Source organism: Prunus avium, chromosome 7 (assembly GCF_965620075.1).
Source record: "Prunus avium chromosome 7, drPruAviu1.hap1.1, whole genome shotgun sequence".
Lineage (NCBI taxonomy): Eukaryota > Viridiplantae > Streptophyta > Magnoliopsida > Rosales > Rosaceae > Prunus > Prunus avium.
In genome coordinates, this window is record NC_142290.1 from 37,890,647 (window position 1) to 37,917,354 (window position 26,708).

General features: G+C 39.1%; 3 protein-coding genes and 1 long non-coding RNA gene across 8 annotated transcripts; 2 read left to right on the forward strand and 2 right to left on the reverse strand.

Moving 5' to 3' along the window:
* Positions 1-3,308: 3,308 nt before the first annotated feature.
* Positions 3,309-5,856, reverse strand: LOC148293419 (uncharacterized). Its single transcript, XR_015825670.1, has 2 exons — positions 4,886-5,856; positions 3,309-4,478 (listed from the first exon to the last, which is right to left on the reverse strand). It is a non-coding gene; the product is annotated as an uncharacterized LOC148293419 (long non-coding RNA).
* A 5,546-nt stretch (positions 5,857-11,402) lies between these two features.
* Positions 11,403-15,619, forward strand: DAYSLEEPER (BED zinc finger and hAT dimerization domain-containing protein DAYSLEEPER). 2 transcript variants are annotated; one of them, XM_021953336.2, is made up of 2 exons: positions 11,403-11,809; positions 13,161-15,619. In XM_021953336.2, the coding sequence occupies exon 2, from the start codon at positions 13,182-13,184 to the stop codon at positions 15,354-15,356; it is 2,175 nt and encodes a 724-aa protein (XP_021809028.1). In that variant the 5' UTR covers positions 11,403-11,809; positions 13,161-13,181; the 3' UTR covers positions 15,357-15,619. The 2 variants fall into 2 exon arrangements, with proteins under 2 accessions (XP_021809028.1, XP_088112100.1); XM_088255974.1 differs by lacking the exon at positions 11,403-11,809 and having other exon boundaries at positions 13,155-15,619.
* A 146-nt stretch (positions 15,620-15,765) lies between these two features.
* Positions 15,766-18,826, reverse strand: DIN10 (Raffinose synthase family protein). Of its 2 annotated transcripts, none has more exons than XM_088255973.1 (4): positions 18,584-18,826; positions 18,433-18,486; positions 16,782-18,340; positions 15,766-16,664 (listed from the first exon to the last, which is right to left on the reverse strand). In XM_088255973.1, exons 1-4 carry the CDS (start codon positions 18,743-18,745, stop codon positions 15,920-15,922), a joined length of 2,520 nt encoding a protein of 839 aa, XP_088112099.1. In that variant the 5' UTR covers positions 18,746-18,826; the 3' UTR covers positions 15,766-15,919. The 2 variants fall into 2 exon arrangements, with proteins under 2 accessions (XP_088112099.1, XP_021809027.1); XM_021953335.2 differs by having other exon boundaries at positions 18,433-18,472; positions 18,586-18,685.
* Positions 18,827-20,060: 1,234 nt separating this feature from the next.
* On the forward strand, positions 20,061-25,693 carry LOC110752675 (uncharacterized). Of its 3 annotated transcripts, none has more exons than XM_021953388.2 (10): positions 20,061-20,504; positions 20,620-20,687; positions 20,823-20,884; positions 20,997-21,146; positions 21,329-21,505; positions 21,832-22,044; positions 22,315-24,035; positions 24,124-24,189; positions 24,281-24,356; positions 24,837-25,693. In XM_021953388.2, exons 1-10 carry the CDS (start codon positions 20,299-20,301, stop codon positions 25,527-25,529), a joined length of 3,432 nt encoding a protein of 1,143 aa, XP_021809080.1. In that variant the 5' UTR covers positions 20,061-20,298; the 3' UTR covers positions 25,530-25,693. The 3 variants fall into 3 exon arrangements, with proteins under 3 accessions (XP_021809080.1, XP_021809081.1, XP_088100978.1); XM_021953389.2 differs by having other exon boundaries at positions 24,287-24,356; XM_088244852.1 differs by lacking the exons at positions 20,061-20,504; positions 20,620-20,687 and having other exon boundaries at positions 20,997-21,186.
* Positions 25,694-26,708: the final 1,015 nt, after the last annotated feature.

The following is a 26,708-nucleotide window of genomic DNA, read 5'->3' on the forward strand; positions in this document are numbered from 1 at the left end:
CTCTCTCTCTCTCTCTCTCTCTCTCTCTCTCTCTCTCTCTCTCTCTCTCTCATTAGTATATCTCTAACTATTTACATACAGCCTAGCTAGAAGAAAGGCACTTAAGGTTATGGGATTTGTGAGATCTGAAGTGAATTTATAAACAAGTCCTGGTCATGCTTTTCCACAGCTTTCTTGAACTTCAATTCTCTGCTGTCTAAGCTTATCGCTTTCAAGATTAGCTAGCGCCACGAAGCTCAAGAAAGCTGTGGGAGAACATGGCAATTCCGGACTCTGATAAATTGCTGCTTACAATGTTGGTGCAGTGCAGCCGACAACACATGTACAGACCAATTCTTGTGTTTAGCCGAAGAATTACAAGGTCATCTTCTTCCTCATGTATATTTTCTGGTAATTCTCTCACTTTTCTTACACAATTCACACCCAATTCTTCAAAATCTTTTCTTTCGTTTTTGAGAACCTGTAGTTATATGGGATGTTATCAGTGTTGTTTGAACAGATTTGCATCAAAATGTTTTTTTTTATTAGACAAATGGGCCCCCTCACTTAAAACTGTCTCTGAATTTTGTTCGGAAAGTATATATAATAATAGGTTCTGAAATTGCTGAGTCAATACAATGTAGGTTAATTAATTTCCCTTCTCCATAAGTTTTGACAGAATTCTTTGAATTTCCCTGAAGACAAACCCACGAAGATGAAATTCAGTGAACTTTTGTGCCAGTTTCTTTCCTCTTTTTTTTACCTAAAACTTTGTTATATCTACTGGCACACGTTTGAGCCATGCATGGGGAAGGGGCTGCAGAATGGTAATTTTAAAATACATTTTTCTTCTTGTCTGGTACATTTTGATGAAATTTCCATTTAATTTAAAACAATATTCCTGATTCATTCAATCAATGTAGTGAAAATTTGAGTTTGATCTTCAGAGAAGATTCCCTATCTTTCCCTTTCCTTTTTATCATAAATGATGACACTTGTTCCTGTTAGCCTTTTGATTTTGCTTCCGCATCTTCTCCTACATTTCTGTGAAAAAGGTTAAACTTTGTCCCTATCTGACATAGGTTTTTTAACCACATCCTCACATTCTTACATCAGTAATCAGTTTTATTTTCTTCTCTCTCTCTGTCTCTTTCTCACACACTCACTTCTATGAATTTCCTCATGGCTAGGGTTGTCATTGGCATTTCACCTACACTACACACAATTATGCTTCCCTTGATCCAAGACTCAAAATCTTGAAAATAAATAAATACTGAAACTGTAACTATTTTTTTAATTCATTTGCAACTAGATGCATTGCATATTGCATGAAACATCCAAAATTTTACCTTTTCAGTGGTTCCAGGCTAGCTAGAAGAAACAGATCTCAAATTTGGCCCTAGCTAGCTTAGCTCCAATTATATAGCTCTTTCTGTAACTAAGTAGTTAGAATGGACTACTTGTGCATATCAATTATGAAATGTGAAATCGAATTCTGTATTAAACATATATTTTTTCAATTAATTGGATAATATATAAATATCCGAATAGTTCAGATCAGACTGAGCAACATGTGAGTTGTTTGCTTAGAACAGCCTATACGTACACTCCCTCCAGTAAGTTCATCAGCCAGAGCTAGCTATAGCTTTAACTTTTGTCCTCAACACATTACATATATATATTTGAATTGTAAGTTGAATACGGACAATTTGGAAACTATATGATATTTGGAAAATTGCAATCACTGGTCAGATGGATGCAACATTAACAGCATATTGACCAATTTTGTAACAGCCAAATTAATAGCATTAAAGTTATCTGTCTGCGCAGTGCTCACAAGCCTCATGCTTCAACTACTTCATTACTTACAACTTCACATGTTATGTTACTCTCTCTCTCTCTCTCTCTCTCTCTGTGTTTCTTTTAGGCACAGAATTGACCATTATTAACCTCCACTGCAGAGTAATCAATGTATAACATGTAGTTTAGCGGAATTAGCAAGCGACGCTATACAAGTAAAACGAATCTTTCTGATATATATATAAAGGTTTTTAACAACCTCTTGCTAGCTAGGGGCAGGTCCATGATAATCAGTTCAGAATAGGTCAGGCCAGACAAATTAAAGAGGCAATGGCATGCATGGTTGCCGTCAGTGTATTTAAATTTACTAGCTAGGCCTCATTAATTTCTTTATCTAGTTAACAGGAATTGGAGACTCCTAACTTTTAAATGGTGCTATTATTTAAGACACGTGATGAGAGAGAGTTCATGAAACCGCAATGATCATCGCGGGAGGCGGCAAAGCTATAAATACAACTTATATAAATTCAAAGTAATTAAATTAATATTTGGGAGAAGTCAGCAGCATGCATTTGTTTGAACGGTCATTGCAATTAGCAAGTTAATCTGGTATAAAAGGGTCAAGAATTTGTACAATGATCCAAATTCCAGCACTCATAATTAAGGCATCAGCGAAAGAAAACACAAGCCAAAATATTAGAAAAAGAAGATGAATTGACTTTGCTAAAAGCTGCATGGGTCATGACCCTCCTCTCCGTGAGAGAAGTAGTATTGATACAAGACCATGTTAAGTCATATTATTTGAGTTCCGACGACCCCTACATAAAACCGCAAGTAAAATCCTCAAAAATCACTTACTTGGTAAATTTCTCCATCGGTTCAATGAATTATTCGGGAAATCTTTTGGTTATATGCAGCCAAGCAATCGATGAGTTAACAATAAACAAAGATCCTCTTCGAGGAAAGGACTTTTGGAATTTATGGATCCATTCCCAGTAACAAACAACGCAAAAACGTGAAGCGGGCCACTCGATTCATCCGCTAAGGTCCCGCAACAAGATCAAGGAATCATGCGTGTAATTCAAAAGAAAACAAATTGGGAAGAACAAAGAATACTCTACCAAAATAAAAAGAAATAAAAGAACACCACCAATTGGAAGCAAAAAGTGCTTATGACTCTTCTGGCAGCTCAACGTGAAAGAAAATGATGTGAAGAAACAAACATACACGTTTGGAAAACAAACCATGACCAAATGAAAGAGAAATGGCATGGAGAAGCAATAATTCTGCCACCCTGTGTTGTGGAAAAAAATGAAACAGTCACGTCACTGCAATGTGATCGACCAATCAAGCAATTAACTAAATATTATATATGATGAAATGAAATGAACTTGAAACGATTGTCCTTTCATCCATTTTAGGTACTACTTAAGGTAGACGTACCAACTCATGATGATGATCTCATTTCTAGCTTCACCAAACTACAGAGAATCATGGCATTCAAAGTAATAATAATTCAACCAAACACATAACCACAAAGAAAATCCAAATTTATAAAATAATTATAAATAAAAAAAGAAAAAAAAAAGAGCACCTCCCCACTATAAGATCTGTCATATTACGAAAATGGGTTACAGCAAATGAAAGATGAGCAACTATATATAATACATGTGGAGATGACTCTTTAATTTACGGTGACAAAAGGGGTTGGTCCAAGTAATTCCCGTGGGAGCAGCATCTGCAAATCCATCCGAATACTTGTGTGGAGATGACACAGCCATGAATATTCTTGCTTTGGCTCTTATGCCAGTGAAAAATGTGGATGCCCTTTTTTACACCAGCTGGTAAGATCCTTATACCATATTTGGGAAAACATAACCCTAATTTTCTTCAGCCAAAGCAACACGACATCTCTTGGTTAAAGCATCTAGCTCTATGCATTTTGTTCCTTATTTGATACATTTATAAAAGCTTCACCTAACCCTTAAGATTTCAAATAATTGCTCCAAAGCTAGCTAGTAAGAGTGAGAGCTCGATATGAGAAAAGGAAAGGCAACAACACAAAACCTTGTGGTCCATGCAGCACAAACCTTACCTTACCATGTCTTTTGGTTTACATAGCTCTCAATACTTGTGTAAAAGGAAAAACCAATAAGAGAAAGCCTAGCTATATCAACTGAACGTACCTTAATACACTCAACAAGTGAAATAATTGTATGTAGCAAGAGACGGCATGGCAGATGAGAAACGGATGCAAAGTAATGAGGCTGCAATGAATCAGCGAATGAGGATAAATATGATAAAATGATGTTTGACCCTAATTGAATCTCAGAAACCTCATGTATATAAAAACGACTCGACTATCTGAACGATCTGTCACGTTATCGACAGACACTAGTGTATAGATTTACAGATCGATAGGCACATTGTATCATATTTAGGATGTTAGAGTTTAAAATATATATATATATATATATATATATATATATATATATATATATATATATATATATATCAGCTCTTATGTTTTGATGCAAATTTAAGAAAATATAACATTCAGAATGTTAGAGTTGAATGAATCATAAAGTACAAATGGATCAGAGAGAACTACTTATCCAGAATGTTCTCTGAAGCATCGATCAGAGAGAGGGGTGAAGATTTTCTCCCCAGAAGAAATGCATGTGGATGCATTGTCACCGCTGATACAACTCACAGGAAAAAAATAAATCATCAAGTGCTACAATAATCTCACTAATAAAAATATTTAATTTATAATATTGTATTATTATATATGGACCATCACATACAGATCAGGAGAGAACTCAGATCTCCATGTAATCCGAAACGAAAAGCTTCTAAAAGCCCCTTATGAAGTATTAGGGTTGGGATAATTTTTCATTATGGCATGGTTTAGAAAAACACCCATCATCCACCACCTACTTCAAATCATGAAAGACTGAATTTTTATGGGTACTGAGCAACAAATCGACTTAAAATCAAGTGACAATTGTGCAAAGTGAGACAAAATTTGAATGATTTAAAATGTCTTTGTAAATTGTATATATATATATATATATATATATATATAGAAGTTTATGCTTCATACCAAGATATATATATGTATGTGTGATGCTGAAGATCGGATAGTGAATTTTTATTGAGCCTATCTGTATCTTCCCACAGCTTTATTGAACCGCAAGCCAGTTAGAGAGAGAGAGTGTGTGTGAGTGACTGCAGCCTCACATGCAAAGATCGATCGATCTCATGGATGCAGTTCAAGAAAGCTGTGGAAGAATACAAAGAGGATCATCGTCTATGGAGGAAATGGAGAGAGAGGGAGAGAGAGAGAGAGAGAGAGAATCACCAAAGCCACACATAGAGAGATAAGATGCTTAGAAGCTTCAACCAATCAGAGCTCTAATCTGAGATGAGGCAGAATTGTCAAAAAGCAGAGATAACAACAAAAACAAAAAAAAAACCCCCAAAAAGGGAGTTGCAGAAGAAAGCAGGAAGGGTTCCTGGCCCTGTTTAGGCAGAAGAGGAGGAGGTTAGAGGTGTAGGTTTAGGAGAGGGGAGATGTTGATATTTATAGTAAAACTTGAGGGTTTTTCTTTTTTTTTGCTTTTTACCATCAATCCCAAGAAGAATATTGGGCCTGGGATTTCAGTCACAGAACACCCCCCAACCTTTTTCCCATTCCCTTTATTCAACCCTTATTAAAAGCTGACTACGTTTGATCGCATTATAGACCCTAATAAAATTTAATTATTTATTATTTTGTATTAATGACAGCTAATTATGTGAAAACCGTTCCACAATAAATATATGTGCGGCTGGGATGCAACTTGCCGGATCTGACGGTGGCGGTTACCCTAGTGGGGGCACGCTACTGGGACCCTTTTCAGATCTGTCTCTTTATAAAACCAAAAGTCCTGTCCCACGCGCTATAACGCATGTGGGTTGCACTTGCAACTTCTTCTCCTTCCTTGCCAAAGGCAACCAAAAGAAAAAGAAAAACAAAGACAAAACAACTCACAAGCAGCAAGCTCCATGGGATGGGAACCTTCTGTCGTTGTATTCTTCCCTTTTCAAGTGGTTAGATTTAAATTAGGTTGCTCTAATTTAATATTTAAACAGCTGACACCTACACTAGTCTCACAACTTTTCCAATATGCCTGTGGTCCAACCATTATCTGTTTTTTTTTATAATACTTTAGGGCATGTTTGGTATTCAACTTGAATCCAACTTTTTAAATTCAAAAACAGAATTTGAGTCCAAAACAAAGAAAACATGTTTGGTAGCCCTATTTTTAAAACCTCAAACTCAAAAACAACTAAAAAACACCCCAATTATTAAAAACAAAAAATATCTGTTTTTTTAGTTTTTTTTCTAACAACCCACAAGTTCTCAAATTTTTAAGATTTGAAAACAGTTTTCAAGTTGCATACCAAACAAGTTTTTGAATCTTAAAAATAGATTTAAGAACACTTTGTTTTTAAGAAAAATCAAAGTTTTTGAGTTCCCTATTTGAATAGAATACCAAACGCCCTCTTAATTTTTGGAGAAAAAAATATATGACACTGCTTCTCTCCATAGCCTTAGGTAACTAAATTTACTAACTCACAATTAATGGCGTGTTATTTTAATTTGTCTCAATCAAATTAACTTGCAGGTGGGATTTGAAACCAATGAAACCCCTAAAATGAACCAAAATTAAATAAATGAATAAAATTAATGCAGAAGTTAAATTGAGACTAAGAATTAAATTTCGATGCAACGAAATAATTAAGAGCATCTACTCATATCTTAATGAAAAATTGCGCAACCTACTTACTAGTCAATTTTCTGATATAAAAGAAAAAAGAGTAAAATGAAAACGAAAAATGAAAATTGGGAGTGGAGTCACATGGCGGCATGTGGGGGCGACCCCACCCGTGGGAAGGTGTGAGAGGGTATGTGACAGTAGTACACTCCCGTTTTTCCCGGGACGGAGGTCGCTTTGTCGGGTTGTTTTGGCGGACACGATGCCTAGCGTTCATCCATCCTAAACTCAACCACTGAAGAACCTCCTTAACCTTAAGTTAACACAGAGTTGGTGCGCACGTTAATACACTACGCACCCCTTTCTCTTCCTCATTGTGACGCTGATTTCTGATTTGTGATTTGTTAGTGGGGTCCTCCTATGTGCATGTTTAAGTAATTAAAAGACTTTTTTAAAAGTTAATAAGCAGCTGGCACTCACTCATTAACCCTTTGTTTAATCATCTTTTCACCGAAATTAATCTGTGCTTTATCATTCATCATTTGTCGACATTTGTCATTTCATATGATTTGATTTGATAATGCTCAACTCAACCACTTCCACTATTTCATCCACTTTCTTTGCATCATTCACCATCATGCATAGAGTTTTTCCGGCTATTGGTATTGGGATTGATAGAGAAAATAGACAATACATTAGCTCGTGTGTTCTTTTGCTTGCGCTCTTTTTTCTTTCTTGATTCGAAGAAGAAAACATAAATTGCTAATCAACCATGACTAGCCTTAATTATGAAAAGTATGTTCTTTAATTATTGAAGAGTGGATTCTCAATACGTCGTCAATAATATCATTGCCACTGACAAAGCTTACATGTTTATACTGAGTACACTCTATAATATAACAAGTATTCATTGGCAAAGAAACTTGATGAGAATGAGTAATTAGGTAGCCGTTGGTGCCTTGTATTTTGCATATATATTGACATTGGGATGCATAATGTTAGGATTTCAGATGGACGGAACTTTGGCTCACTACTAGCAACATCGATATTGATCTCAACTTAATCACTTGTTTAGCAGGTGTGGGGTCTTATACAAAAGATCTCGATGTTATTAGGAGTGAAGCCATTCATTAAACGAGACTTTCTATTTTGTTAAGACTGTGTGTTTTCTTCAACATATAATACTAATAGCTAGGTAAAGTTAAAAACATGAATATGTGATATAGAATAGAATATAAGGGAAACTTGGTGTTTCACCCTCTACGTTGAGTTGAGCATCGGCAGAATGTGAATATGGCTTAGCAACCAGTAAAAATTGAGAAGGAGGAGGAGGAGGAGGCAGTTTGAAAAAGGCAGTCAGGTTGTGTTGTGCACGTGTACAAGGGCAGCGACAATTGCATGGAAATGCATGTATTCATTTGTCAGTATATCACTGACACCATGTACCAACACACATGCCCAACACGATTGAAGGGTTTTGTCGAGTTGATTTAACCCACGACTTTGTCTTTTCCCTTCCCAATTAGCGGCCTCCCTCCCTCCCTCTCTTTGGCTCTTTCCTCATGTCTTTTTATTTTTCAATCTTTCAAATTTTCAAATTGAAATTGCATTTTTAATTCTCAATATTCAAGTATATATAATTATATATATATATATATATATATATATATATGTCAGACACACACAGAGACGGAGAAGTGGACTTGCTGTACCTGTGTTATAAACACCTTATTATTATTCAATTATGTATCCATTTTCTTGATTAATAATCAATTAATTAAGTACGTGTGGTGTAGGTATTGGTTTCTACTATTCATGTACGTCTAGTGTACGTGTTGGTTTCTACTGTTTAGGAGAAGAATCTCTGTTTCATTTTAAAGATCCCCTCCTACAAACAACACTCAACACTCTACGCACGCATGCACCTGCATAGGCAACAATAACATAAATAGTAAATTTGGGGACGACCTGCTCCTTCATATGTTTTCTAGTTTTTGGAGATCCATGAATTCAAATCATCCAAAATTCCAAACATACCATAATTCAGTATATCATATGACAGTCCTTAAGCTTAATTAATCTAGCTTATGGGAATTAATAGTGTGTTTACTAATCAGGAATTGAAATTCTCATCATGATTTGAATTCCACCTATGAAAAATTTATGTGTTTACTTCGCATCAAGAAATTATAAAAGCTTATTTATATACATGCCCACTGTGCTTTCAAAGTTGTCTCAGATTACCACACCTGCTTTGAAACGTCTCAAAATACCACTTACACTTTTAATAACTGTCTCACGTTACCTATTCCGTCAATATTATGTGGCCCCCTCTTCTTTTCAATCGCTTAACAATGGAGAGTAAGGGTTATTCAGTTTGAGAAAAGGGGGGTATTTGTGTGAGAAGGGGAAACTGGGAGAAGAAGGCTAGGGTTTATGAAAATCTGAGGTGGGGTTCGGATTTGGGAGAATATGGTATTGAGATGAAAATCACAAATTTTTGGTGTGGTGCTTATATTGATCAGGTATTGAGATGTAACCGTTCTCCCAAATCCAAACCCTACCTCAGATTTTCATAAACCCTAACCTTCTTCTCCTAATTTCCCCTTCTCACACAAATACCCCCTTTTCTCAAACTGAATAACTCTTACTCTCCATTGTTAAGCGATTGAAAAGAAGTGGGGGCCACATCACATAATTGAACGTCACTTAATACTGATATAATAGGTAACGTGAGACAGTTATTAAAAGTGTAGATGGTATTTTGAGTCGTTTCAAAGCACATATAGTAATATGAGATAACTTTGAAAGTAAATGGGGCATGTACATAAATAAGCCAATTAAAAATAAAGTAGCACTGATATTCTAATTTCTAAAGAAATTAAGTAGTATATATATAGTTGAAGCTCATGGAATGGAAATAAAAAAGAAAAGGCATTGTGGACTGAACCAGAGGAAGGAAGCAGACAATGTCTAAAGTTAAATACTAAGTCAATAAAGTCAAGTGACCAAAATAGGCTTTTGTTGCTTGTTGGTAGCCAAGAAAGAGACAGTCACATTTATCTGGTTTAAAAAGCTTACGTCTTCCTTTTACTTGGGAATTATGCAACAAGTCCTTAAAAACAAACAAAAGAAAAGGGGAGCCTAGAAAGAAATCCTTAAGCTTTAGAGCATCCTAATTAATTTCGATTATTAAATAAAGTCTTCCATTGACTTCTCAATATATTTCTACCAAAACCAAATTAATTAGCTTGAGGATTAGCTCCCAACCCCCACCCTAGCCTAGCTACATGCCTCAAAGTTTCAACCCCTAACCACCACCATATATATGTGTGATCAATTTACAAGACTTATGATTTTGAACAAAGGGGACGTCATTGGGCCACAAAATAAGGCCTATTACGCGTACAAATAATAGCTTTTTCTTTTTGTTCTTTCTTTATACTACTCAATTTCTTTAATTCTATATGTATATGTAAAATTGTATAAATTTATGCATCTGAACTATTGAGTTTTTGCAATCATACAAGAAAAGATGCTATGTGTATGTAAAATTGTATAAATTTCTTCATGAATGGTATAAGACTCTTGTAAATTCAGTGTTTAACGAGTAATTTTGGCGATGTTACCAATTCTGTAATGTCATAACAAAAAATGTATTTATTAATTAATTAGTATTATATATAAATTCATAACAAAAGAACACTCAAATTAATGACGTCATCATGTGACAATAATTTGACCATAACACTCAAAAGTTGCTCACTAAGATGCATGCCATCATATAAATGACCCCCTCGTATAAAGAAAAGGGGGAAAAGTTGAGTTCAATTTGAATTTATTAAAAACGAAGATCAGTCCAATGGTTGATTCAAATGTCATCAATTTGACATTTAAAGTGAATATGAAATAGCAATATATGGTAGTATTTGGATTTTAAAATGATTAGATACAATGAATTGTTTGAAAATTTATGTAACTCTCGTCTAACAAAAGAGAGAGAGCACCCCTAGTGAAGAACCTTGAAGAGGAGAGAAGCTTGAAGCGATGGTTGCTTGGTGGTGGTGGCACATTCATTTTTGCACCTCTTTGTTTAAGCACATTGTTTCAGTTTGCCCAAATGGATGTTCTTCAATGACGTAGCATATTCCATTGCTTAAGGATTGTTTCTTCCTACAAGTTTTTTTTTCTTCTTTTTGTTGGATCATTAGAACAACAGATGTGACTATAGAATTGACATATCTCTACCACTAATTGTCTTCCATATTATGCTCTCTCTCTCTCTCTCTCTCTTCTCACTTTCAACTAATGTCCAAATCAAGTTGTTGGTGGGATGATATGATTCTCGATCGTCCTAATTAAGAAAATCTATTTCCAAAATCATCCAGCAATCATGTCATCTTCATGCCCAAAATACCCTTCAGAAAGACATCCTCCTCTTGCCCAATGCCCAACTAAGGCCACGAGCATGGATGTTTAAGCAACAACTAAAACTTCCTCCTCAAAACCCAAGTTTGGTTCTGACACTGAGCCTCACACAAGTCACAAGAAATTTCAAAATCAACTCTCTCTCATTGTCTCTCTCTCTCTCTCTCTCTCTTTGTGAAATTGTGAATGCTGCTAGTATGGACACATCATTGGGCTGAAAAATTTCACCCTCCAACCAAAAAAACCAAGCAAAGCCCTGTGTGGGCCCCCACCCGTTTAAATAGTCCAATATATTCGGTGGGCTACACGCCCTACTCGTACGGACTGGAAGGAAGGACTAATAAACGCGAGGGAGAGTTGGGGGGGGGGGGGGGGGGGTGGGCTGGCTTGGCTTCGGCTGGCTGGCTTTGTGGTCCGGTTAAAATTCAAAATACAAAAGCATACAAGCGCATCGAGAGAGAGAGAGAGAGAGAGATAGAGAGAGAGAGATCGGATATTAATAATATAATTATTATTGGACCTTCAGATTTTGAAAGTCCATGCCCAAAAAAAAATAGAATTGCCCTATTTTCAATCTGACCCCCAAAATCTTATCCCCTCCTAACAAGTCCCAGTCCCAAAGTCCCAACCACTTCTTTTGTTTTAGGTCCAATTAGCTTCTCGGGTTTATTCCAAACCAAAGCCCAATCTCGCTTTCCTCCTCCCCTCTCTTTCTCTCTCTCTCTCTCTCTGCAAAACCCTAGATCTCGCCACCGCCGGAGACTCGAAGCTCGGCCTTCGAGCTTCACGCCCGCCTCACCGATCTCGTTCTTTCCGGGTCTCCCTCGAAACCCCCTCTGGTAAAATTCCCGACTCCAGCCCCGATTTTTGTTTTTCAAAGCTTTTACAAGTCTCCGCTTTCCGCTTTCCTTGTTCTTCTCTCGGGCTTTTGTATTTCGAAGAAGACCTCAATTTTGTCTTTAATTTCGGTTTTCGTGTTGTAAATTTTGAATTTCGTAGCTCGATTTTGCTTTAATTAGGTGTAATTTTGTCTGTTGGTTCTGTTGGTGTGCGTTTGAGTTAATTTAGCGCCTTTTGTCTTCGTTTTCATATCGTGTTGAAGATGATCTGTTAACTCTTTGAGAACTGGGTTTTTTCTTCAATCTGGGCTTGCGTTTAAGAAGTTGTAAAGTCCAAGCTCGATCTAACGGCTGAAACCGTAGAGATCTGGTTTTCGTTTAATTATTTTTACATCCTTTTAGCCCGTTATCAGGTATTTTTGTCCAGTGTTGACCTGACCCATCTGCGATCCGTTGTTAGGGAGAGAGTTCATCTTTTGATTGAAGAAGATACAAGATGGCCTTAAATCCGATGGACTGTTTTAGATCTAGGCAGGTCAAGGTGTTTTTGGGTTGACTAGTTCATGTTTTTGTCTCGGCCCATTTGAGTTTGATTGGGCCCAGTTTGTGGAATATACGATATAAGTTATAACTATTGTTTCACACGGGTGTTTAAACTTACTTAACACCCAACGCCCCACCCCGCCTTTAAAAACAAAAACAAAAACAAAAACCAACCGTTGTACTTGAAGCACGGGTTTGCGTTGGTACTAGGCGGACTTGCCTTTGTAGGTAAACTTGGCATGCGAGATGGGCTTGTCTCTCAGCAAAGGGAAATAGGTAGACAGATATTGTGTAGTTGTGTAAGTAGGAGTGTCCAACAAGCAGAATTGCTTTGCTTAATTGTGTCTGTTACATGTCTCATGATAGTCAAAAAGATGAGGAAGAATTGCTGGAATGATGTTTAAGTAGGATTCCTTCCATATTTCATGTATGCTTGCACACACATCAACTGCAGTTTTTTGCTATTTTATTTAGCTGCATAACACACGTCAACTGCAGCTATATAACTAATCCGCTGTTCTTAAGTTGTCTCAGCACATTGAACTCTGGGTTCGTTTCTCCCTTAGTCATTATGCTTTTATCATATTATTCAGACATCTATGAGCTGCAATACCAATTTTAACAACACAGTCTCAATGCAAGAAGCTTTTATAATGTTGATTCTCTTTATTTACTTGCTTTTTGGTTCATGCTGAGATTTTTTCTAGCGAAGAGTGTTTTCTTTTCATGTATTCTGTTATCTTTATGCTCTTATTGTCAACATTGACTAGTCATTTTCTCAAAGGTTGTTTCTACTTGCCGAATGCAGGATTTTACTCCTCAAGACAGCATGGCTACCCCTGTTGAAGAGACAATGGCCACACCTATTGAAGACAAAATGGCAACCCCTGTTGAAGAGGAAATGGCCACTCCTATTCAAGACAAGATGGCTACCCCTGATGAAGACAAGATGGAAACACCTGATGAAGAAAAGACGCTAGCCCTAACCCAATATGAAGACAAAACAGCAACTCCCTATGAAAACAATGAGGTGGCAATTCCAGAAGCACAGCCTAACAAGCGAAGGAAAAAGAAGTCCATAGTCTGGGAGCATTTCACCATAGAAACTGTGAGTGCTGGATGTAGGAGGGCATGCTGCAACCAATGCAAGCAAAGTTTTGCGTATAGTACGGGTGCAAAAGTAGCAGGTACCAGCCACCTCAAACGCCACATCGCCAAGGGGACTTGCCCAGCACTTCTCCGTAACCAGAACAATAGTCAATCATCCCCATATACCCCATCTCCAAGGGGTGGTAGCTCTTCCAATCCACCTAAAAGGCGTTACCGAACTCCTAGCACACCCCAAATTATGTTTGATCCAGACCGTTGCCGCCATGAGATTGCAAGGATGATCATCATGCATGACTACCCACTGCATATGGTTGAACATCCTGGTTTTGTAGCTTTTGTCCAGAATCTTCAGCCACGGTTCAACATGGTGAGCTTCAATACCGTTCAAGGAGATTGCGTTGCAACATACCTAATGGAAAAGCAAAGTCTTACCAAGTTTATTGAGGGCATACCTGGACGTGTTTGCCTTACATTGGATGTGTGGACTTCCTCTCAAAGTGTGGGTTATGTGTTTATTACTGGGCACTTCATTGATGCTGACTGGAAGTTGCACAGGCGGCTGCTCAATGTTGTGATGGAACCATATCCTGACTCAGATACTGTGCTTAGTCACGCTGTTGCTGTTTGCCTTCATGATTGGAGTTTGGAAAGCAAGTTATTTTCAATTACTTATGATCGGCCATTGAGTGAGGCTGCTCTTGCAAATTTAAGGCCTCTTATCCCTATCAAGAACCCACATATCCTCAATGGTCAGTTATTGGTGGGAAATTGCATTGCCCGCACTTTAAGTAGCATTGCAACAGAAGTGTTAGCGGCAGGGGAAGATACAGTGAAAAAAATCCGGGACAGTGTTAAGTATGTGAAGACATCAGAGTCCCATGAGGAGAAATTTCTCGAGCTTAAGAATCAGCTTCAAGTCCCAAGTGAAAGGACCCTATCTCTTGACGACCAAACTCAATGGAATACAACGTATGAGATGCTGGTGGCCGCTTCTGAATTAAAGGAAGTGTTTTCTTGCTTGGATACATCTGATTCTGATTACAAACATGCCCCGTCAATGGAAGATTGGAAGCAAGTTGATACTCTCTGCACATACTTGAAACTTATCTTTGATGCAGCCAACATCCTTACCACTACATCAAACCCAACTGCAGTTACCTTCTTCCATGAAGTGTGGAGGATTCAGACGGAGCTGGTTCGTACGATTACAAGTGAGGATCCCTTCATTAGCTGCCTAACTAAGGTAATGCAAGACAGGATTGAAAAATACTGGAAGAACTGTAGCCTGGCTTTGGCAACAGCGGTAGTTATGGATCCCAGGTTCAAGATGAAGCTTGTCGAGTTCAGTTTCAACAAAATTTACGGCGAAGAAGCTCCAACATATATCAAGATTGTTGATGATGGAATTCATGAGCTCTTTCATGAATACTTGACACTGCCTTTGCCTCTCACACCAACTTATGCTGATGATGGAACTGGGGGAGCCAATGTCAAGACGGAGGATTCCCAAGGAGGAACTCTTCTTACGGACAATGGACTCACTGATTTTGATATGTACATCATGGAGACTACTAGCCAACAGATGAAGTCAGAGCTGGATCAGTATTTGGATGAGTCTCTGTTGCCTCGAGTCCATGAATTTGATGTGTTGGGCTGGTGGAAACTAAACAAGATGAAGTACCCGACACTTTCAAAGATGGCTCGTGATATTTTGTCAATTCCGGTATCCACAGTTCCTTCTGAGTCTGTTTTTGATACCATTGCCAAAGAGATGGATCAGTACAGGAGTTCTTTACGACCAGAGACAGTGGAAGCCCTTATATGCGCCAAGGATTGGATGCAGCATGGATCAGCAGAAGCTCCAAATAATGCACTAGTGAGAATGGAATATTAGATTGTAGGTTTGTTCCGCTGTCACGATGCGTTTGTGATATGTGATGTTAAGTTGCCCAGCCAGGAAGATGTATGATGTTAGGTTCTGTATCATTTAACGTAGTTTATTTCACCATTAGAAGTATTTATCTTTTGTACCATTTTAAGAGATTGAATGCTTGGACCTGAACATTGTAGTCTTAAATTTTCTGATGGTTATGATTACATGAAGTTTGGTGCTGGGAAAGCAATGGAGGATTATTAGGCCATGCCCTGCTGCTCAAACTCTTCTGTTTGTGATTGTGCATTATGCTTTGTTTTACACGAGATGGTAGAGTTGTTAAAATCTTAACCCAAATGAATCGTGGATGTTTGCCTTTATGGCTAATCGTCATGAACAACTTCAATGTAAGACATTCGCAGCTAAACCATTTAGGAAAATGAAGTGATATTTCTACATTACTGATACGAGTTACAATATAATCCAATGGGCGTTCTCAACAGAGAAGAGCAGAGAATTCGAAAGGGACAATGAACCCATTTATCTAATCTAAGTAAGCCTAATGATGGATGAAGAACCATTTCCTATAACTCTATCTCAACGACGTGAACTTTTTGACCCTCCTCCTCCTCAGGCAAATGGTCCAAGCTCAAGCGCACCAACCCAGATGACGAATTGTAGTCAAAATCTACCACATTGCAACCCACGCAACACCTCCTGGGCTTAGCTGAAGAGTAGGCGCCAAACCTGCCACACCCCTTAACCTCCAATCGAACCAAACCATTAGTTCCATTCTCTTCATATCTCAACCCTTCAATGGCCCCCCCTGCGTTATACATGTCCACCAGTCCCAAGGGAGCGAAACTGATGCCAGAGCCCAAAGCCCTGATGGGGGTCACCGTGAAAATCTCGTGTTCAAGCACTCTGAGAGAGATGGGCAGGCACGCATTGTAAGGCAGCGTCACCAGATCTCCCGTCCGTTGACTGTAGACGGCACAGTCACCTTTCCAATCTGCGTCGACGGCGGCCTCTGCGATGAGGTGGACGTCGCGGCCGCGAATGAAACCTGTGATGGCTTCTGACTCGGTTTCGTGGAAAGCGTTCTTCCGTTCTGTGGTGCTCCACGCCGCTCCTTGGCAGTTGTACACACCAAGCACGCCTGTGTACTTGTTCATGTTCCATATCTTCAACAAGCTCACCCCGTCTCGGGCCGGGTCTGAGAACAAGCAGTCCCTGGTCGGTCTTCCCGGCAATCGGGCTCGGAGCACCGACCCATCAGACAACACCAGCTTCCTCAGCAGCTCAAAGTTGTGCTTCCCAGGCGCATCACTGCCCAACACAACAACAACCGATTACTTAATTAGCAAACACATTCACACAAAAAATTAACATTTGCTTAATTAAGCACACAAACAAACATTAGTCAATACAATAGTAGTTAGTTACCTGACATAGATGGGCCCACCACTGATGGCCCTGGCGGACGCGTGGTACTCAGCCGCCTTGTGGAGTGAGTGGAACATGTCCCAATCGGGCAGCATAAACTCGCCGAGAAACACGCTGTTGTACGCAACCGCTGCAATGTGGATCGTGTGCGACACCGGGTCACGTGGGTAGAAATCGTCCGATGCCCTCACGACTGCCGTCTGTTTGGAGCAGTAGAGCGCATCAGTATTGTGGCTCATGCACGCTATGATCCCATTGTCTGGAAAATTCCGGGCCACCGACGCGTCCAGGGCCTGGTGGTACTGCCGGGTGAGCTCCACCCGACCGCCCACCCCGGCTCCGAGAGTTTCGAGTATGCACTGCACGTCCACCTTAACCCCATCTACACCCGCAGAGCTCAAGTAACTGTGCAATTCGTTGTAGAATTTGTATACGCTTTTCGGGTCAACTAGACCCAAACCTTGTACGGCCATCACATCCGTTTTCCATGTTGGCTCATTCTCCACAATTCCTTTGGACACATTCGGATACTTCATCAGGGATCCGTATTCCTCCATTTCTTTGATCCCGGGTTGCACCCCGCCCCAATACCCGGTGATTGCGTGCCACACATACACGTACTTCAACCCGTGATTTTGCTTCGCTATGTTCACAATGTTCTTAATCCCCACCGTCGGATCGTCCGTCTTTTGAAACTTTGAATTTTCTTTGATCCCAGACAACCTAAGCAATCCCTGCTGTTGGTCGCCGCCAACGCATTGCCAGCCGTCGTCGATGATAACGAATTTCGGCGGGGTGCCACCGGCGGCTAAGGACTCAAGCCCAGCCTCGACGCCTTCCTGAGTCACCTCCTGGTAAAACGCGTCCCAGGTGCACCACCCGAAATAGTCAACGATTCCGGGGAGTTTCTTCTCGTGCCGTTGACGAAACGTCTGCAAGTGAACTTTAACGGCCCTGATTGCTTCAGTAATTGTCGCGAACGGGTCCGTCCCGGCGTGGATAAATAGCGAGTGCGAAAACGACGACGCTTTGGTGTCAGCGTCGCCGCTCTCCAGACAGAGCTCGAGCTCGTTCTGTGCGTTGCCTTGCAAGCAAGCTCTGAAAGAGCCTTCGATAAGGGGGAGGAACACGGTGTAGACGATCTGATTCTCTTCGTCTCCGTCGTCGGATTCGAGGTGGGACCCGTCTTTGGTCTCCACCAATAGGAATTGAGTCTCGAGCGGGATATCTCTTCCTTGATCGCCCATTTTCTGGGCCATCCACCATAACTTGAACCGGAAGCACGCCAAGAACCGGACGTCGTGAAAAGTTCCCAAGGGAATGACGTGCCTGCTGTCGTCCCCCTCGAAAGCCGCGCCGAGGAAGACCCCCTCGACCGGAGAGGAAGACGAACCGGATGTGGCGACCACATTGTCCGGTACTCCCGTCAGAATCGTCCGGTCCTTCACTATCAGCTTCCGCTCGGAGATGCGAACCGCCGGTTTGATCGTCATCTCTCTTTCTTCTTCCTCTGATTTCTCCTTGTATAGCTTTATGTAGGGTGTACGGTTCTCTCTTCTCTGCAATATTTCAAATAAACGTCTGAAATTCTAATTCGTAAATTCAATAATTCATTCAAACTCCATGCTTGGATGATGTAATTGAAAAATACCTGAAAAGCCAATAACGAAGGTGCTCGATTCCAATAAAATCTGCAAATTCCACAACATGAACGAAAGAAACAATGAACCTTGTCAGTAAAGCCCTCAAAATAGTTTTCTGGGAAACCAAACAGATAGCAAAGAGAGAAAGAAGAGAATAATACCAGAAGTGGTGGAGCGATTCAACAAGTTGTTTGATCGGTTTGGGAGATTGAATTTGAGAGCACAAGAATAATGCTTGGAACAATTGAACGTGGGTAAATGAAATGTTGGGGTAGTATTTATAATACGAGCTAGAGAACTGTAACACGAATTTGACACCATTGCTTCCGACTCGAGACCTCTCTCTCTCTCTGTATGATTCTACATAATAGTTGTTTATTCGCTTCTCGTCTCAGTCTCGCCCTTTTCAAGTCATAGCTTATCCTATCCGACGGCAACACGAATATCGTCTTAGGTTAGGCCGTTGAATTTGACGATGGGTAAGACTTCCACGTCGGATCCACGTCCTACCAATCCAAACACTCGGATTACATCCAGCTTCACGAATTTTGACACGCGGGATGTAATTATTCTCCTTTAGAGGCTATAGCATTATTTTATTAACGTGCTGACCTGTGTCCACGTCTTCAGTCTTTGCCGTGAACGCCGGCGAATTACTTTGCTTGGGTAAAAATAAAATTGAACTTTTCTTAGTCAAGCTCAAGCGTGTATTATGAGCGTTGCGTTAAGAAATTGATAAGGTGATAATGGAGCATTATTATGATCAATCATTGATGTGCCACGTATGCTTATTATTTATGATTGGAACAGTTTGTTTGGATACAATGTCACGCGTAACAATTTGCAAAATCTAGTATTTTGCCTTTTAAATTAAAATATATAAATAGGGATACTTAAACCAATTATTGAAATGTCTGCAAATTCAAATCTCCCACGAGCAACAAATCTTGGGGGGGTCACTATCCATCATTTTAATCACACCATATGATTGTTGATTAAGGAACGTTAATTACGTCAACAAATTGATTTCATACTTTCAACTTCCAATTTTGTTTGAGAAAAAACTCAACTTCGAACTTTGTTTGTTTCCCTCATGCCAAATGCAATTGTGTATAAATCTGGTTTATCGGCACTCCTCTATCTATAATTAGGGTACACATAACATATGCGACTAATATTGTTTTGGTCCAACATAAATATCTTTATGACAAAGATTTATCTTACATTAGTGTCGCACATCACATCAAAGTTCAATGATTTAATTTATAAGGTAATAAAATTCTATTTGGTCAAGTTCGAGAAGTTTGCTGAGATTTGAGAAGCTAATTACGATAAGGAACTTGTAGCTCGATTTGATACCCTCTTTTTCCACTATCCATTGTATTTAAAAAAACAAAAACAAACGGCTGATTTAGAAGCTATTTGGTTAGTTCAAAATGGCAATTGTCTAGGCGTGGATGAGTCCATCTGGACGATTGTGATTAAATTAAAGTGATATATGGAGGATATCCTAAAGTTTGATTCTGGATACACACTTTTGGGGACATGATCAGACCATGGATTTCAATTTCCTTGATGTGGGACCAGTACAAACACCGCCAGCAGTCACATGCTGAACATAAATAAATACTGTTCAAAGTTGGGTGAAGCTCAACATAATAAGATGGGCTGCAGTGTACTCTATCTTCCCCTTTTTTTTTTTGGGGTAGCCCAATAGCCCTTTAATCAATTATTCAACCCGCCATCCGTTTCACTGAACCCACCCTTCCCCGGGTTTTGGCGCGAAATGTGTTCTCCATCTCAACAGCAGTCTCACTTTAGGGTTTCACATCACATACTACTGGCACTGTTTCTTCGTCTCTCCCACCGCAACAATGTCGAATTTCTCAGACCAGCTCGATGAAATCAAATCCGTCATTTCTTCAGGAACCAAAGGAACTAAGTCATTCGCTTACTCCACCCTCTTACACCTCCAGCAACAGTCATCTGACAGCCATGCTTCAATTAAAACACTCGCGCGAACCTCTCAGAGCCTAATCCATCCAATCGTTGCCGATATTCAAGACGAGGACGAAGAAATGTGAATTCCGATACTCTGTTCCTCTGTTTTTTTTTTAATCAAATTTTAAGATTTAAATTTTATTGAAGTGTAATTCAATATATCTTGGATTTTGTTTTTGGGTTTCAAATTGCAGTGCGACTCAGGCATTGAAATGTTTGGGCTTTGTGATATATCATCCATCCATTGTTGCCGAAATTGCAGGTATATGAAGCCCACTCGAACATCTAATTGTTTGAAATTAAAATTTTAAACTTTTAAAGCAGCTGAGCTTAAACTAATCTCATGGTCATGGGTAACATGTTTTAATTGTCTATCGCCAATTTCTCTGTCTCGCAGTGGATGATGTCAATTTGGTTTTAGAGTCATTGGCAAAACTCATCACAACCACGAAAATGAAGGTAATTATTTACATTAAGGGTAATTTACCATAATCTGAGCAATTTGTTTGTTTTCAAATAAATATAAAATTTTCATGTGTGCGTATTAACCCCTTTGATTTCTGAACTGCAGGCGGCTTGCAATTTAGGAGTGTGGTGCATATCTGTCCAGCAGTTAGCTGCACCACTTTTAGCTGCCCATTTCCATTCTCTTTTGCTTGCAGTAGTTCATGCCATTGACAATCCCATTGGTTCTTTGTCGACGACTTTTGAGGCTATGCAGGTACACTCAGCAGTTACATGCTCAGTATAGAGCACATTTCGTAAGTACCATGCATTGTATGATGTTTCTTTAAATAGTTCTTATGAGATCATGAGGATGTAAGATTTTAGTTGTTTTTAACTGTAAATTGACATTGTTGATTTCCTACTTACTCCTCTACGTATCTGTGCTATCATTGACAGGCTGTTATGAAGCTAGCATCTTTGCTAAGTGAGAGTATGAGAGAATTGTCGCATATATGGGCTCCTCCAATATATAGAAGACTTCTTAGTTTTGATAAGAGGGAGAGGGATATTTCGGAAAGGTGTCTGTTGAAGATTAAGTCTACAATATTACCTCCTCCACTAAATCTTTCCAAGGTACTCACGTGCTCGTCTTTTTCTTCAAGTCTCACTTCTAGTACAAGTAGGTTAATCCATATCAGGAAAATTTTTAACATGGTTAGCTTGGCCTTCACAATATTACCTCCTCCACTAAATCGCTCAATCATTATGTATTGCATGCCTCCGTTGGCTTGGCCTTCACATGTAGAACCATGAGGTGTTTTCTTGAGCTTTGTCTTGCTTCTTGTTTCAAGAATGCAGATGACAAGCTTAAGTCATAAGACTGACAATATAAAATTGTATTAGACTTGGATTATTCTGTAATTTATAAAATCCATATTTTCTTTTTCTTTCGTACACAGGCACTTGTCAAAGATTTGAAGCCAAAATTGCTTACTGGGATGCACAACATGCTGAACAATGGCATGAAGGTTCATGCTATTCAAGCCTGGGGATGGTTTATCCGTTTACTGGGACCTCATGCCTTGAAGAACAGGCATTTAATTAATGAAATGCTGAAAATTCCTCAGCATACATTTTCAGATCATGACTCACAAGTTCAAATTGCGTCGCAGGTACTTCTAATCTTAAAGAGTTAATGATGCCACAATACTAAACCTAATTTGAATATAAAAACTTTAAACCAAATTAAGTTTGGGTTTACAAGGTTCCAAGTCATGAACCGATATCCACTAGTTAGCTGTTGTCTATTGTTGAGTAGGCTTCTAGAACCAAGTTCCTAATCCTGGTCAGTATTAATAGTTAATTTAGTATCAGAGTGCTCTTATTGAATTTTTCAGATGCCATTTCTTGAATTAACATTGTTATGTATTCCAATTTCGCAGGTTGCCTGGGAAGGCCTTATTGATGCTCTTGTTCACCCGTCAATGATATTACCCTGTGAGACAAATGATGCAAAAGTGGACAATGGTGTGCAACAAATAGGAACATACAAAGGAAACTGTGGTGAAATCCAAAAAAATGGATCCTTAAAAAGCATAAAGCTCATTATGACACCACTAATAGGCATCATGTCGACTAATTGTGATGTATCTGTTCAATTGGCTTGCTTGAACACATGGTGTTATTTATTACATAAACTTGATACCTCTGTCAATGATTCTTCAATGATCAGACTGGTTGTACAGCCTATCTTTGAAGCAGTTTTTCAAATGGATCCTGATGGTAAGAACATCTGGACAAGGAATCTGTGTGTAGATTTGCTTGATGATTTTATATTGGCGAAATGTAAAGATATAGATTATGACTCGCTTAATCAGGTAAGCCATCAGTTATCAGCCAAAAGCTATGCGAATGCTCCCCTTATATCTGGCAATTGCTCATGGAAGCAGTATCCCATCAAATGGTTGCCATGGGATCTGAGTCTATTGGACTTTCATTTAAAGGTGATCTACGTTCTTATCTGTCAACTGCCAAGGGAAACTGTCTCCCATGATAATAGAATTCCAGCTGCTGATGCTTCCTTAAAGTTATTTAGATCTGTGTTGAAAGGAATTCAATTGGAGTTCAAAAGGTCGTCTATTAGTTATAATGATATTATGTTTTGTTTGAATGCAATACTGAAGTTCATAAAAAATGTATGTGAAGAAGTAAGTTCGAATAGTAGTGACAGAAATGACTTGCATCATACATGCCTTCAGTTGGTGGAGGCTGTAGGTGAGGAGATAGAACCTACTATAGTGGGATCCCCTCTTTACAAGGTGCCATTAGACATCAAGCATATTGAATACCTGCAAGCGGTTGCTGACATTGGATTTGCAAAATTGGATGTAAGCCCTGTTGCTTATATGGACATGGTTTCACCAATGGTTTATTTAAGCGTACTTTACTTCTGTGTGGTGGTTCAGTCAACTTTGCGTGTAGGCAAAACAGACTTCATTCTGCATAGAATGCAGAAATATTTTAAATTTATGTTATCATCATTTGATCCCCTGGAAAGTCTAGTTGTCACTAGTGGATTATTGTACAAGCACAGTGGGCCTAGCTGCTTAAGCATGTGGATAGCAATAGCAGAAGGTCTGAAGTTCTACATTAATGATGTGAAGGATTTTTCATTATTGAAAATGGACTCTGACAGCAAATGTTGTTTTGCCATGTTGTATCTCTTGTCCTACCCGCTATTTGTATGCTCCTGCACCCAGAAAGACTTTAAGTCAGCAAACATTAGAAGCTCCCCAGAAGAATCTCCTGCTTCATTGCAGATACAGGTTGAGCTTGAACAAGTTATCACATTGTGGACCTCACTCTATGGTTCTATGTGTACCTCGTTGTCTGGGTGTTTCACTATTGGAAGTTTCTTTGAGGATCTGTTTTCAATATTGGATAGGTGCCTTGACAAGTATACTAGCATGCTTGTGTGTGGCAATGAGCTTGAGTTAAAATTCGAGGGTCTGGATCTCCATCTCATTGCCTTATATGGTGATGTGTTGATATGTATTTTGGAAAATTTCCGTTCTTCAGAAATAAGTTCAGATGGAAATGATAAGCATGGCTCTAACTACAAGGTCTCCAGTGCCATCACATGCTGCCTGAAAGTGACCATTAGGTAAGTGCAAATTCTGCTAACTTGAATTTAGCCAAAGTCAAATGGTTCCACTGTGACTTCTCATGTTTAATGCATCATTATTATACAGATATATGGAGTTGTTGCAGACAAAGATGGGAACAGACTCACCAATTGGTCTTAGTGTGGCCCCGAGGTAAGTCAAGGCAGCCGATTTCTTAGCTTTCATGTTTGTGCTGTTCCTTGTATGATTTCATTAATATCAATGCCTCCATTTGATGTGAAAGTTGCAGGGTATATTCTACATTGGCCTACTTCATCAGTTCCCTTCACTTGAAAGAGGATATCCTTTCCTTCTTTGAGGTTCGTGCCTATTTCCTGTGATTTGTGATTTTTGTCTCCTTTCATAGTGAAGCGAAGAGATATGATAAGACTATATACCAGTTCACTATTATGAGTCTTTAGATCACGGCATTGAGGAAGAAGAACACATCTTCTTTCAAATTGAAGCAAGTTTAGATTAAAGTTGTTACTGGCTTAAGTGAGATCCATCTGCTCGAATTAGTCATAATAAATAAATAATGAGCATGTAGCGGCTCCTATTTTATTGAAGAAATTGAACAGTTTGTTTGAAAAATTGAGACCTAGAATGTGCTGGAAACCCTTTATTAGAGTGTCCCTACTGAAAGTGTTGTCCAGCTGTTTCATCTGTTGTTTTCTATTCCCTTCTTTTTCTGAGTGAATGATAATAAATCAGTATTGACTTTAATTTTTGGCTTTCATGCATTAGCTTATATTTCTTAAAAATGCTTTACATGGTTTTATGCATCTATGTGCTTGCAGTTGATATCCAGCCCACTGCTTCAGTGGCTGGTACTCATGGAAATGCAGGATGAGAGCACCAGTGATCAATTTCAACTCCTATGGGCAGAAACACTTGGCTGTTTACGGAGGAGTCAGCCACCAATAATCTTTGATTCTGCATTTCTCAAACTCCAAGCACCCATCCTTGAAAAAACTCTTGATCACCCAAATCTGTCCATTTCAGAGCAGACCATCACTTATTGGAATTCCACATATGGTGAACAAACCAAGTTGGATTACCCTAAGACCTTACTTAATGTCCTAGACAAGCTCTGGAGGAATGGCAGAATAAACCTCCACAAGAGAAGCCTACCACTTCAAAGATGTCAATCTAGACCGCAAGTCGCAGCTGTTCCGCCAAGATACAGGGTGAATGCAACCCAAAACAGAGTCTCAAAAAGAGTAGAACTTGTAGAGGATACCATAAGTGGTGGTGAGCACAAGGAAATGCCTCATCCAAGTTTGAAGAGGAGAAGGCTGGAACTAACCGAGCATCAGAAGGAAGTAAGACGAGCACAGCAAGGAAGGGAACGGGACTGTGGTGGTCATGGCCCCGGTGTCCAGACTTTCACAAGTGTTGATTTTTCCCAAGGAAATAACAATGAGGATTCACAAGAGAACCAAGATATCCGGAACGCAGAGTGCATCTTGGAGCTCTTGAGAAATGGATAGTTGGCTGACTGCGTGAGCTCTTTGATTAATATATATCATCCAGCTTCTCTCTTGACAGTTTCTAGCTCACACTTTTTCTGTATATATAGTAGAGGGTTAATTACAGTTTAGTACCCTGTGGTTACACCGTTAATATATATTAGTCCCTATTTTTTTAATTTTTAGAGTCACATACCCCGGTCTTTCAAATTTGTTACAATGTGGTTCCGCCGTTAGGGTTTTCATCAAATCTCTCCGTTAGTTTTCTATGTGGCATTATGGGCCCCACATCTTCACTTTTTATAAATTTTAAATTGATTAAAATATAAATAAACATTACCATCTCCATAGATATGCTTGGCGAGAAAATGACTTTTAATTGCAAGAGTTTAACGAAGAAAACGACACTTATGAAACATTTTGGGAACTATTTGATGAAAAATTTCATCACACTTAGGAATATGCATTGATTCAGTGCCACCCTATGTTGATTTGGTGAGTATTACTTATGTTTGTTTGCTAATGGTATGAATAAAAAAGCGTTACACTAACACTCAATAGCGAGCGTATCTTTAAGACGACCGAAGAGAATTATGTTGACACACTTATGCGGATTTCACCTTATGACCCAATCTTACTAGCCAATCACCAACAACATTACCACCATCAATAAATATGCTTGAATAGAAAATGTCGTGACTTATTGCAAGAGTTTAACGAGAAAACAATGTGAATGAAACATTCCGAAAGCAGTTTGATGAAAAATTTCAGAGTTGGAATTTGCATTCATTTAGTGTCACCATATGTTGATTTGGTGAGCGGTTCTCTTGTTTGTTTGCTACATATATAAATGTAATAAAACAAGGTTATCACACCCTATGTGGGTGAGTGGGAGATGTAATAAAACAAGGTCATCACACCCTATGTGGGTGAGTGGGAGATGTAATAAAACAATGATTATGCACTAATCCTTGTTTTATGGCACTACACAAATTAAGGCACTTAGCCTTGTTTTATGGCACTACACAAATTAAGGCACTTGGCCTTGTTTTATGGCACTACACTAATCCTTGTTTTAAGGCACTAAACCTTGTTTTAGTGCACTACCAACCTAAGCACTAGTGCATGTTTTATGCTCTCTTGAGATGAGCTAAAACAACTCCTATAAATAGATGGAGTGTGTGCAAGTGAAGAGATGAT

Excerpts from the sequence above, each read along its gene's own strand:
- DAYSLEEPER (XM_088255974.1), top strand. The coding sequence starts at position 13,155 with ATGCAGGATTTTACTCCTCAAGACAGCATGGCTACCCCTGTTGAAGAG.
- LOC110752675 (XM_021953388.2), top strand. The coding sequence starts at position 20,299 with ATGTCGAATTTCTCAGACCAGCTCGATGAAATCAAATCCGTCATTTCT. Across the intron at positions 21,147-21,328 it reads CGACTTTTGAGGCTATGCAG|GCTGTTATGAAGCTAGCATC; the intron begins GTACACTCAGCA and ends TATCATTGACAG. Across the intron at positions 22,045-22,314 it reads AAGTTCAAATTGCGTCGCAG|GTTGCCTGGGAAGGCCTTAT; the intron begins GTACTTCTAATC and ends CCAATTTCGCAG.
- DIN10 (XM_088255973.1), bottom strand. The coding sequence starts at position 18,745 with ATGGTGTCAAATTCGTGTTACAGTTCTCTAGCTCGTATTATAAATACT. Across the intron at positions 18,341-18,432 it reads CTTCGTTATTGGCTTTTCAG|AGAAGAGAGAACCGTACACC; the intron begins GTATTTTTCAAT and ends GAAATATTGCAG. Across the intron at positions 16,665-16,781 it reads GGTGGGCCCATCTATGTCAG|TGATGCGCCTGGGAAGCACA; the intron begins GTAACTAACTAC and ends TGTGTTGGGCAG.